This window comes from Talaromyces stipitatus, genomic scaffold (genome assembly GCF_000003125.1).
Source record: "Talaromyces stipitatus ATCC 10500 scf_1105507295549 genomic scaffold, whole genome shotgun sequence".
NCBI lineage: Eukaryota > Fungi > Ascomycota > Eurotiomycetes > Eurotiales > Trichocomaceae > Talaromyces > Talaromyces stipitatus.
In genome coordinates this window covers 525,583-537,916 of record NW_002990117.1, presented here as the reverse complement: position 1 = coordinate 537,916, position 12,334 = coordinate 525,583, and the positions used below count along the sequence as shown (strand labels likewise).

At 46.4% G+C, this 12,334-nt stretch overlaps 6 protein-coding genes across 7 annotated transcripts; 3 read left to right on the top strand and 3 right to left on the bottom strand.

Annotated features, from left to right (window-relative positions):
* The first annotated feature begins 1,764 nt into the window (after positions 1-1,764).
* On the top strand, positions 1,765-3,518 carry TSTA_010620 (RNA binding protein Tma22, putative). The gene is made up of 4 exons (XM_002483135.1): positions 1,765-2,024; positions 2,087-2,106; positions 2,170-2,257; positions 2,312-3,518. The coding sequence occupies exons 1-4, from the start codon at positions 1,967-1,969 to the stop codon at positions 2,722-2,724; spliced, it is 579 nt and encodes a 192-aa protein (XP_002483180.1). The 5' UTR covers positions 1,765-1,966; the 3' UTR covers positions 2,725-3,518.
* TSTA_010610 (uncharacterized protein) lies at positions 2,310-4,322 on the bottom strand. The gene is made up of 2 exons (XM_002483134.1): positions 3,561-4,322; positions 2,310-3,509 (listed from the first exon to the last, which is right to left on the bottom strand). The coding sequence occupies exons 1-2, from the start codon at positions 4,211-4,213 to the stop codon at positions 2,813-2,815; spliced, it is 1,350 nt and encodes a 449-aa protein (XP_002483179.1). The 5' UTR covers positions 4,214-4,322; the 3' UTR covers positions 2,310-2,812.
* A 227-nt stretch (positions 4,323-4,549) lies between these two features.
* On the bottom strand, positions 4,550-5,712 carry TSTA_010600 (uncharacterized protein; the record flags this gene model as incomplete). Its single annotated transcript, XM_002483133.1, has 2 exons — positions 4,550-5,196; positions 5,283-5,712. The coding sequence occupies 2 exons, from the start codon at positions 5,710-5,712 to the stop codon at positions 4,550-4,552; spliced, it is 1,077 nt and encodes a 358-aa protein (XP_002483178.1).
* An 841-nt stretch (positions 5,713-6,553) lies between these two features.
* TSTA_010590 (rRNA processing protein CgrA) lies at positions 6,554-7,276 on the bottom strand. 2 transcript variants are annotated; one of them, XM_002483131.1, is made up of 4 exons: positions 7,183-7,276; positions 6,991-7,136; positions 6,666-6,938; positions 6,554-6,600 (listed from the first exon to the last, which is right to left on the bottom strand). In XM_002483131.1, exons 1-3 carry the CDS (start codon positions 7,238-7,240, stop codon positions 6,798-6,800), a joined length of 345 nt encoding a protein of 114 aa, XP_002483176.1. In that variant the 5' UTR covers positions 7,241-7,276; the 3' UTR covers positions 6,554-6,600; positions 6,666-6,797. The 2 variants fall into 2 exon arrangements, with proteins under 2 accessions (XP_002483176.1, XP_002483177.1); XM_002483132.1 differs by having other exon boundaries at positions 6,666-6,936.
* A 630-nt stretch (positions 7,277-7,906) lies between these two features.
* TSTA_010580 (mitochondrial ornithine carrier protein AmcA/Ort1, putative) lies at positions 7,907-10,020 on the top strand (the record flags this gene model as incomplete). The annotated part of the gene is made up of 7 exons (XM_002483130.1): positions 7,907-8,017; positions 8,066-8,909; positions 9,094-9,282; positions 9,336-9,469; positions 9,533-9,618; positions 9,686-9,767; positions 9,824-10,020. The coding sequence occupies 7 exons, from the start codon at positions 7,907-7,909 to the stop codon at positions 9,860-9,862; spliced, it is 1,485 nt and encodes a 494-aa protein (XP_002483175.1). The 3' UTR covers positions 9,863-10,020.
* A 329-nt stretch (positions 10,021-10,349) lies between these two features.
* On the top strand, positions 10,350-12,327 carry TSTA_010570 (uncharacterized protein; the record flags this gene model as incomplete). Its single annotated transcript, XM_002483129.1, has 2 exons — positions 10,350-11,994; positions 12,035-12,327. The coding sequence occupies 2 exons, from the start codon at positions 10,350-10,352 to the stop codon at positions 12,325-12,327; spliced, it is 1,938 nt and encodes a 645-aa protein (XP_002483174.1).
* Between the last annotated feature and the right edge of the window lie 7 nt (positions 12,328-12,334).

Here is a 12,334-nt window from a genome sequence, read left to right as displayed (position 1 = left end):
ATATGTATATGTATGGGTAATATGGATGTTTGTATGTAATTGTATGTAATATTGTGTAATATTCATGTATCACGTATTGTACCGCCAATTCGCGACGCTGATTGGCTGTAACCACCAGCTAACCACATTCAGCTAGTGCTGCTAAGATGCTTCCCTGATTCATTATTTTGACTTCTTTCTTTTTCTCCCTCTCGCTGACTCGCTCCCTTCATAAACGAACTCTCTTTCCTCTTTATCAGCCTGCATTGGGCGAGTCTCGCTATCGTCGCACCTCGTCCACTCCACATATTCCGTATGGAGTCTCCGTATGGAGAAAGCCTCAGCCCATCGATGCACCGTGGGGCTCCTCGATTCTAGATCCTTTTAGCGTCTGCACTTGGCTGACAGCATTCCTATTCCATGCTGAATCTGCACACCAATTTTGCGCGCGTACGTATCACTTTGGTAATACAGCATGGATATAAATATCTCGCATGAGAAACTCTCTGGTGGACGGACGTTAGACTAAGCTATCTCGCATACTCCAGCTGCACGCCATATCCAACGTCAGTGCATCATCCAACATTCAAGTTTGAGTCGATTATTTCGAATACACTGATAGAATAATCGGTGTGTACGTAAGTATAAAAGTATGGCACTGACACTTAAGATCATCAACTATTAATCGGTTCCCCATTACCCGCTCAAAACCGCAGACTGGCTGTTCGGCCGTACCACCCTGGAAATTGACCCCTGTCTCCCGTCCAGCCCTCGTTCATTATGCTGGTGTCTTTCCATTGACCGGCATGCTCGGCTTATTTTGTCGGCCAATCATTCCCTTGGCTCTGGGAACCCTGGATGGACATGTAACAAAGCCACAATGCATGTCTGTGCTTGAGCCTCGCTCCCCTCACAAAAGTATATTTGTGGACATGCTGATATGAACAGATAACATTGGTTACTTGATAGGGCAACCCGAATTATGCTCATCATGCACTGATAGCTATCTAGCTACAGATATGTCGTCAATACCTGACTCCAACGAATGGTTTATCAGTCCCTGCTATATCCATTGTCATGCAACGTACCATAGATGAGAGAAAGACCTGCTCCAATTTCTCGTATTCCACGGTTGTGACGTCTTATTACGAGAAACATCAGCGAACGGGAAGCATCTCGATTGATTTCAGATCAAGGATCGCCGCGAACTGGCAATATAAGAAAGCATTCGCCACAGAAAAATGTCTCCGCACGGACGTGCAACAAAGCGGCCATGGTACATGTACAAGGTGTATATAGGCTGCATGCCATGATGTCCAGACCCATATATCACGTCGTGCTAGATATGATTCTGAGACAGCTGTCGGCCTACCAAGTACAGATAGCTCAGTCCAATCGTTGTCCTATATGAGCACCGGCACGACGTCTTTTGTCAATGAGTTGACATGATAAGCTCAGCCATAACTACAATGCAGCAACGATCGACAGAAACAACCTAGGTTAAACAGTCGGAGTGGTGGCGATATCAGAAGCATCCAGGACGTATCCTGTGAAATATCGGAAGAAGTCGGACGCATATGAATTCATGAGAGAGCTCTCTCTTTGTTAGAATACGAGATTGATCTTTTGATCATTTTCGAAGCGTAGAAGAATCCTATGCTATACGGAACTAACCCAGGTACTCATCCATGTACATAAATTCACACATGACTCGGATTGACTAAATAGTATATCCCGAGAATAAATATCCACTCTTTATCTGTCTTTTATAAACTAATAATTATCAGTTGATGTTAAGCAAAGATGACATTTAATCTGTATATCCAACCAGCCAATCACATCCATCCCACCCCGCCAATATCAGCGGAAGATCGAAAGCTTCGAACTCCGCAACGACCAAGCTCTACCACTACCTACTGACAAGATACCCAATTCCACTCCACCCTATATATTATTCCAGTTACAGAATTGATCCAAGAGCAGAAATATGGCAGAAGCAGATCAACCCGTGGAATCACGAGCAAGACACATTGTTTACTGCGGAGGTACCTCATCTTCCCCGCTATCAATATTTTATGACATGCGTGCTAACTTTTTTTGGTTGCAGTTTGCACTCTTCCACCAGAGGTATGACTCGCATGTTATACCGCCTGCCCTCATTTCCGTCTAGCTGATAACGATGGTTTAAAGTACTGCGAATTTGGCGGCACATCCAAAAAATGCGAAGAATGGCTTGAGAAGACGTACCCAGATCTACATCAACAATTATACTCTGAAGGTCGCTCCCCTCTGATCCCTCCTCTAAATAGACATCAAGGCTGATAATAAACAGAAGCAATAAACGCCAACCTCTCAACCCTCTCCATAACCGCGCGCGAAAAAGCAGCCAAAGACGCCGCCAAAAAAGAAGCCAAAGCCCTCCAAGCCGAAACCCGCGACGCAGAACGCAAAGCCTCCTCCAAAATCCAAATTAAACGTGTTGAACGCAACAAACGGAAATTCGTTACTGTTGTTATTGGTTTGGAGGCCTTTGGTTTAGATCTGAAGAAAGTTGCGAAAGAGTTGGGCAAGAAATTTGCGACGGGGTCGAGTGTCACAAAGTCTCCGGCGGGAACGGAGGAGATTACTGTTCAGGGGGATGTGAGTGATGATTTATTTGAGTGGTTGATTGATGTGCATGGGGATAAGGTCCCGGAGGATAATGTGGAGTTGATTGAGGATAAGAAGAAGAAAGCCGCTGCTTGATTTGATCCATTTCGTGGTATATGCATTATTATACTATGAAAAGAATAGAAATATATGCTATGACAATGGGTATAATGCGATAGAAGACTCAAAGTTCGTCGAATAGGCGGAGAGGATCGGGGGGGTGGCTTTGATGGGAATGTATATTCGCAGATGGATGCTCGATTTTGTCGGTGTTGGCTTCTGGTGAATGTTTTGTGAGCAGTGGTGATTTCAGGAATGTCTTGACGTCGACATGAACATCAGTGCTATGTGTGTCGGACAAAGACTGCGAGGACGTATCGATCTTCGAGTCAAGGTGTTCAACCGACGAAGACATAGATGTCGAAGTAAATCGAACAATATACGCAACAATAATCACCAACACTAACCCCCCGAGAAATCCTCCCAAAACCCTCAATCTCCGACTGACCCTTGCCTGCCACTCTCCCTCTCTCCTTTCCCATCCTTCAATCTCCTGTCGGACTTTATCAAGTCTATTCCCCAAATCCTCCATCTTGGCCTTCCCAGCTTTCATACGACTCTCCAATTCATCTATCCTCTGCCGTTGAGGATCGAATTTTGCGAAATCTGCAAGCTGTTTGCGTATGTCAGACTCAAGATTAGAATTGTCGCGTTGGAAATTCTCGTGTAATGCTACGCTGGAATCGACCAGTTCTTGGAACGTGTTGATTGTTAAGTGGAGAGTTGATATCCGTTCGAGAAGGTTGTAATATGTATAATCCAGTCGCCGCGTAATGTCTGTTGCAAGCGTGCCTATGGACGCAAGTTTTGATCTCAGGATTCTACTCTTCGTTAGCTGCATTATTTAATGAATTCAGTTAAAGTGCACGTACTCTTCCCCCTTCTCACGCTCGTGTCTCGCCAAACTCAAATCCTCCGCCGTCTTGATTTCTCTCCCCCTCGTAGTCGTCAAACTAAGCCTCCGATTCATAGCTTCATTATCCTCTTCTTCCGTAACCACAAAACTAGCCGCTTGACTGCCGCCATTTCTCTGCACACTCGAAGATCTCGATCGAAATATAGGCCGTGACGAATCCTGATTCGATGGTATTGGCTTCAGAAAGCTATATTCTGCGTCCCTGTCTCCACCAAGATATGGATATCCATGACTTTGCGTATGTCGATGAAATGACGGTCGATTTGGTAATAAATTCCTAGCTCCGCCGGCGGAAGCAATCTGATTAACAGCTCGGGGAAGACGGTGATCTTTAGACTTTGAATATTTGTGTGATTTAGCATGACCTTCGCCGTTTTTATTACTGGTCTTCTCGTTTGAGGAAGATGGCTCCAGATCAGATGTATCGACAAACAACCTCCGAGTCCACGGTTGACGCTCCTCAGTGCCGTTGCGCGTTTGGTCCTGACTGGTTTGTGTATAGTCTGATGGACGTGTTACTTCAGAGCGATGGTGACGGTGGTGAATGTTGACTGGGAATGTTCGTGAAGTCGGCAGGCGAGAGGACGATTTGTCGCCTTCTTTGTCCATTCTGCTAGGATTGAGTCATGAGAATATCAATAGTTGTATAGGCCTTGCTTTCCTGTTCTCAGTCCATGGTAATTAACGGCAGAGTGTTACGTTGTGGTAACTCGTCGACACAATAGGATAAGTAGAAGTTGGAATTGGAGTTAAGACGTCAGACAACCTCGGCTGCGGAGACCTACCCTTAAGTGGGCAATTTAACCCTAACAACCCTAGCAACCCTAATGAACCGGTATATTGCTTACTGGCTTCTATAGATGTAATTCTAATTGTGTGGTGACTTCTAGACTATGTAAACTTTGATTTAATTGCTGGGTATGAAAAGCTCTTGCATTAGAACTACTAGAATAAATATATCATGACACAGTTTCGCCAAGCATCGAGGTCGCTATGCCGCTCATGAGTATATGTCTCCTGCTTCTTGTGTGCTTGAATAGTATCGCGGAGAGCTCCCAATAGCTCAGACTTCTTCTGGAATTTGTACAAGGCTTTTCCAGCGAGGGAAATTACAAGGCAACGCAGTATGCGATTGTCGTAAGAGATATTTTCCGCGTCATTCAAGCTAGTGCCTTGTGCTTGAGCATTTGAATACTCAGCTTTTGTCACCTGACCATCTGCTAGGTTGCGGCAGTCGTGCTTTCTCCGCTTAGACGAGTCCTCGCATGTGCTTATGGGACGTTTTTGGGCGCTTCCAGCCGTCTTCTCTGTATCAACAATGCCGTCTGACTTGGATAAAGCGCTCAGGCCTCGAGGGCGAGACTCCCCTTGTGTACCTGAGGTACTTCTAGAGCTTCCCCGAGCACGGTGAGCGTTAGGAAAATACAAGCCAGACCGTATGTCCTTAATACTAGTCACATCTTTGGAGCCGACCAAGGTTGCGATACACTGTACTCCTCTTGAAAGTGCTAGTCTCAAAAGATCCAACTCTTGTTTTCGTCTATCCGAAGTCCATGAGAATTTGGTCACATAGTCCCAGTCTCCTGAAGTGGCTTATTTCGTCAGAAAGCATGACGTTCCACTACAGACAATCTCTTTTTGACGCACAAATTGGCCTCAAAACTAATTTGTAGCTCACCAGGTTCTTGAGGGTTCTCGGATTCAATATTAATCACTCGATAACCGTCATCCTCCTTGATTAATGTGACTAAGCCGAGTTCTTCATCGGTCATCATCGCATGACCAGCAATTATCTGTATGAGACGCCTTTCGTCATAAATAATGTTGAAGGGACCAGGACTAGCGCAACCCGAACGATCAAGCACCCTTGGCTCAAAATATGAACCACAAAGCGTGAATGCATGGACGAGACGTCGCGTTGGTTGAGAGGCAAACACATCTCTCACATATCGTCGGAGTTGGCGAAGTGCCTCGTTCTGATCGGACTGCCTGATTTCCCCTACCACCCAAACATCCCACCAATCGTGAACATTGTCAAGCGGCTGTTTTGGTCTTAGCTTGAGGAGTAGGTCACCCTGTAGTGGATAGTCATCGCTAACGAAATCCATGGCTCCTGATGTTGTGTAATAATAGTGCCGTTCACTCGAAAGCACCCTTTTCTGGAGGTGAAACAACCATGGGATAGGCGGCTTTGGATACCAACAACCATTAATACATTCACCTCTTATTGCATCATGTACAGCCAAGACACGGCGCGTCCAAGATTTTCCTTTGAAGTATTTATCATAGAGCCCCTGCACGATGCGATCTGTAGGGCAAACAGCAGACTCAAAGAAGAAGCAATCGAAAGACTAATAGGAGGGGAGCAGAGGGAGATTGAAGGTAGCACTCCAAACATCGACATCTGATGCCCTCCTCTTAACCTCGCCTGTCAAGTGGTTGAACTCCATGTATTGAAACATGTGAGGGTTCTCCTGCATGCAGATCCAGGTCCTGAAAATCTCACAATATAGCGAAACGCCAATTTTCTTCGACTGCAAATGGATAGCTGCACGTTCTCCGAAAAGCCTGTGTAATATTTTCATTGTTAGCTCGAAAGGTTTAGCAGGGACCTTATCGGCCTCATCTGTATCACCTAGTAAGCCCTTATAAAACCCACCACTCAGGGGATGTCCTGTGATAATATCATGATCGAAGGGTGTGAGGTTCGCCATATCGATATCGATAATAAGGATGGCCGCTAGATGAAGATCCAGGGGGCTGTCTAGAAGATATATTTTGTTATATGAGAAGTGAATCAGGAGGGTGCTCGACATGTCAAAGCCTGGAGGTAACCTACACCGGGTAATTCCCGGGCAATCTGGATGAGATGAAAGTAATTGACTTGCTCCTATTTTTCTATTGACAGACTGCAAGCATAATGCTACCAGAGTTAGTAGTGATTTCTCTGAGTAATAATCATGTATTTTTGCGTTCCTAATTTTGAGAGGAAGAGCCTATTTAGCTGGTGAGATTTTAGATCAACGTCAAGCTCCACGCTTAAGCCAGTGATTTCACATACCTTCAACACAACACCACCATAAATGCAATGACTCGATAATATACCAGGGAATCAATGTCCTATGTGGAAGTAAAACAAACTCCAAACTCCTGTACTTTTGTATAACCAAGTCCAACAGCGTAACATCGACAATCACGAATTCAATAATTTATTCCTCTTCTCCCTCCGCTTCTTCCTCTCGACTCGTTTTCTGTGCATTTTCTCGGCCATCTTCTCGTATCGCTCTTTTTCTTCCTTGGCGGCTCTTCGATCTTTGATTGCTTGGATATGTCTCTGCAGAGTACAAATTAGCTTGGCTCGACTCGACTTGTGTGTTGCGAAGTACCTGTCGCTCAGCTTCCTTTTCTTCTTTCATTTCTTTTTCGCGCTCTTTCATCGCTGCGAGGTTGTTGCGCTCTTCGAGTCGTTTCTCATATGATTTCAAGCCAGCGGTGGGCCGGAAGGGTTTCTTTGGGGTGTGCCAATTCTTGCCTGATCTCGTCAGTCATTATTCTTAAAGCTGAGATAAAAGGCGTACCATTCTTCCGCATCCCTACTGCGGTCTTTCCGCTGTCTGCGACCTCGACTGCCGACATGATGGCTGTGTGAATGTTTGTTTGTTCTGCTGAGGTGAAGAGAGTAAAAGTTCTGCCAAAGTTATCTTAGCGCCATCAGATAAGCGGATCTCGGCTGAACCATTGTTCCTCCCCCGCTGGCGCGCCCACTTCGGGCGGTGAGCATGGCCCAATCATCAGGCAGAGTTGGTCCATCTTGAAAAGTCTTCGTCGCCATATTACTATATTCTCGCCAGGACAGTCTCCTCCCTTGGTCAGCCCCGTTTACGCCGTAGCGCCAATTCTATAACGTGCGCCGTCCATTCTTCGACTCCGGCCTACGGCCTGCATGTGATGCAGCTTTCCTTCGTGGCACGCCTTTCGACAGCGATCGGCGAGTAAATGTGCGAAGTCGGTCAAGACTCACCACTCTGATTAATTCATTCTCTGATACTTCCGCTGATACAATCGCTGGTTTGCGCCGATATTATCCTTGTTGTTTATATTTACTTGTCTTAGCTTGGGCTCTTTATACCGACACACTCTCTTGTTTGATCCACTCCGTCTCACGGGTTCATTATTCCCTCATACATATCGTTGCGCACATATTAAATGCAATGTCCTGCCCATAGCTCTCTTCCCCCTTCCCATCTATTATCCTGCTCGCGGACGTGACTACCAAACCACCTCAATTCAGTCAGCACACGAATGGCGGCTATCGACCATGCTGCATTTAGCGATGAAATGTCAGTAGAGATCGCAGCCCCTCTTCCTCAAAGCTCTGGGCAGAATGCTGTCAAGGATATCACTTTTGGCTCGGTATGTCGATTGTATTCCCTGCTGCGGAAACTGAAGCTCACTATTTAGATCGCTGGTATAGCCGGCAAGTACATCGAATACCCGTTTGATACTGTCAAAGTCCGCCTGCAGTCCCAGCCTCACGGCGTTCCGCTCCGCTACGCAGGACCGTTAGACTGTTTCCGTCAGTCTATTCAATCCGATGGCTTTCGCAGTCTCTATCGAGGCATCAGTGCCCCTCTTGCTGGTGCCGCTGTCGAAAATAGCAGTCTTTTCTTCAGTTATCGCATAGCCAAAAACATACTTCAGTCTACCTTTTATACATCGACAGAACCTCTCCCGTTTAGTGGTCTGTTGATCAGCGGTGCCGCGTCCGGTGCATTTACATCTGTTCTTCTGACCCCTATCGAACTGGTGAAGTGTAAAATGCAGGTCCCTTGCAGAACAGCTACAGTCAAACCGGGTCCATTGAAGATTATAGCTACTGTCATTCGCCATCATGGCGTGTTTGGTCTCTGGCGGGGACAAATGGGCACATTGATTCGGGAAAGCGGCGGCTCGGCAGCTTGGTTTGGCAGTTATGAAGCCGTCTCTGCTGTTTTTCGAAAATCGGCCCATCTTGACTCTTCTTCGGAGTCGACCGCCCCTTTAGCAATATGGCAGCAAATGCTTGCCGGTGCTGCTGCAGGGATCAGCTATAATTTCATATTCTATCCTGCCGATACCATCAAATCCCGCATGCAAACGGAAGAGATTTCGGCGCTGTCCTCCGGAAACCGATCCTTCTGGACAGTGGGAAAAACAGTCTGGCAACATGAAGGATTAAAAGGGCTGTATCGTGGATGCGGTATCACTGTCGCACGGTCTGCCCCGAGTTCCGCATTTATCTTTTCGATATATGAAGGACTGTCTCGTTATTTTAGTTGATTCTTTGCATGTATTCGAGCTTGCATTTATGATATGACTTATGGCGGCGTTTTCCATTTATAACAATAGACAAACAATAGAGATAGATTTGATCTGATTGCGTTGACTGTAATATACTAAGTACGTTATGAGGCGTACCATCTGGTCTTGACTCTTATCACGAGTGATAGATAGTGGTCCCCCACTTCTACTCCATGACCACACCAATGGACAACCTCTGTCGACACTTTTCATCCTCCATCTTCACTACAACCAGTCTTTACAGAAACAACAAAATAAAATGGCCGCCCACACACTCTCTGAAACAGAACTACAAACCATCTCCCAAAAGGCCATTCAAGCCAAAGAGAAAGCATACTGTACCCCCCCTTCCAATCCACCTCTTGATATACATCTGTTAACAACTTGAGAGGCCCATACTCGAAATTCCGTGTAGGCGCGTGCATCATCACGACAACAGGCGAATACATTTTTGGCGCAAATATTGAAAACGCCTCGTACCCTGTAGGCATCTGCGCGGAGAGAGTCGCGTTTGGGAATGCTCTTGTACGTCCTCTCCTCTTCTCTTCTCATCTCCTAGAAGTATGCCTGTTAACCGGAGCGATATAGATGCAAGGCCATAAATCCTTCAAAGCAATTGCCGTTGCGACGGATATCAAGCCTGGCGCGAGTCCGTGTGGGATGTGTAGACAGTTGTATGTCCCCTTCACCCCACTGCTCTTCCGTATCGAGTCATGTAAAGATGTTAATGTGCTGTTCTAGCATGAGGGAATTCACACCCCCGAGCTTCCCGATATACATGTACGACAAAGATGGCGAGTATAAGATTGCGACTATTGGAGACGTACGTTTATACTCCGTTGTTCTTAGATTGTGGGATGTACTGACTGGTTCATGTAGCTTTTGCCGGATTCATTTGGACCGGATGATTTAGCCTGATTCTTGAATATCTAGTCCGAGATTGAATAATCTATATGATGATTATTATGATCTTGATCGAAGCCAAGGAAGTTAGTCTTATTTCTAGGTATAGTACCGAAATATACAAGCATCCGTAGTATAAAAATATTCGATGGAGAATATAAACGTTACGCTCCATGTGATCACTGTTCTACTCAAATTCTCCTACTACTAAACTTCTAGCTTTCGATCTAGTTGTCTAGTCGTAACTGAAAATGGACTCGGGTTCTCGTTTGAGCATTTCAGTAAGCTTTCAAGATCCCGAGTTCATAAGATCAGAGTGAAATCTTGATAACAAGGAATAAATAGACGATTCGTTATCTGACTTCCACTCTTGTATATAGGTTAGTTGCATCCTCTGCCCTACTACTACTCCATCGAATTCCAAACATGTATGCCAGTCTTACTCAAAGCACACTACAGCCTCAGCAACATCCTAGTATAGCAATATTCGAGAATCAACATAATGTCAAATCTGGAAATGCGTCTAGCTCGCTTCATTCTCGGCAACAATGCACCACCATGCGACCACGCCCCCGTCGCTTGCGTCCCTGATCCAGACAACATCGCCGAATGTCTCGTCGCCCAACTCCAGCGGCGCTGGCACTCTGAACCACGCCCTTTTCATCAAACAGAGCACCCGTTAGTATTTGCCATATGGCAGGCAGGGTATGATCGACACAAGGCGCAATGGTTGGCTAGTGAGCCTGGATATGGCATGACGAGTGCGCCGGAATTAGTCAGGGCGTTGAAGAAGGTTATGGCTGATGAGAGGTTGAACAATTTGCCAACTAAGGATAGAAATGATGCTGGGAGTGTTGGAGCTATAAGGGTCTGCGATCAATGTAAACCGGGGACTAATACATGGTCTTATTGTGCGCCATATAATGTTCGTCAGAATGTCTGCCGTCGTGTCCCTATTAAGCTCGACCTCTCCATGAAATCAGACATTCAAGAAGGCGGTAAAGTCCTCTGTCTAGGCCGCAATGGTGCAACAAAATATTGCTGCGCAAACGAGTTCATGGCTATAAGCCACGTCTGGTCTCACGGATGGCAGGGCAGCAGCGAAGATGGACTATGTTCTCGGGTTTTGGATATGCTTCTCGAGATCGCCTCGACCAAATTCGACGTCAACTGGATATGGCTCGATGTTGCCATGATCAGCAAGGACGAAACCACCCGAGCAATGTCCGTCAATTCCATGGACACGGTATATTCCACCGCCAAAGCCACACTGGTCGTCGACAGGGTCCTACTCAACTTCCACCCCGTCGAAAACGACGACAAACAAACAGCACTTGCAATAACGGCATCTGACTGGATGACCCGTCTCTGGACCATGCAAGAAGCCATGCTCAGTCAAAACCTGCTCATCCTGACCAACCGCTCCTTACCACCCATCGATCCGCGACAACTCTTAAACCGCATAATCCTTGCGAAACATGACCTGGATAGATGGAAACAATATAGAGCCATCAAAATCCTCTCCTCAATGACACACGACCCCAAGCCATCCCTGCATAAAATCGTAAATTTCTCATATGAACGTACAACCACTAAACCAGTCGACATGGTGCGCGCTTTGTATCCGTTATTTGGATTGAAATGGCCTTCCTCTGAAACAACCTTGATAGAAGGTCAAATCTTGCTACTCAAACATCTAGGCCAGGAAGCCGCCATCCTGACAAGCCTGAGTAGCCCAATCGGTCTCCCTTCACCATGGGGATGGGCCCCATTAGTGATCCCTGGTGCGTCCGGAGGGGGTCTCGGAGGATACGGACGCTATGTCTCCGAACAAGATGGTCTAATGGGAGCATGGAGTTGGCTCGAAATCGTGCCAACGTCAATGACTCCCCAAGACGCCGTTCGCGGTCGTGTTTCATCAGGTAATGGATGGATGGAGGGCTTTAAGCAGAGTTTTAGAGATTCAAGACGATATCGATCCAGCAATCAGAACCAACAGCCAGCTGCCTTGCCGAATTCAGTATCAGGGATACTGCATTATACCCTCGGTATAGGCGCTGATATCTTCAAATCAGGTATTATAACCACATTCTCAGAATGGGGTTCTGGTCCAGGGGCTCCATACGCTGAACTTTCGGCACTGGTTGGTATGAAACATGTCTTCGCTACATTCCACTCTGGGGGCAGCACTGGCGAACGGGGGCAAGGAAGAAGAATACATAACCCTGCTAACGTATGTCGAGCGCGACCCCTGGCCCTGGCCTAATCGGCGACTGTTTTTTATTGCATCTGCGGATCTGAGTCTGCAGATCCGTGACTCGGCGCTCCAAATCCACGAAACGGCTCAGTATTTGGATCTTGTAGTCGTAGAGTCGGAGGAGAATGGATGGTTTGTTATGAGAAGAGTTGGGAAGGCTGTCACAGCCGGCGTGAAACTGAGAGGGGAACATAAGGAGGGAATCCAGGGGGTGCTACATTAAGCCACAA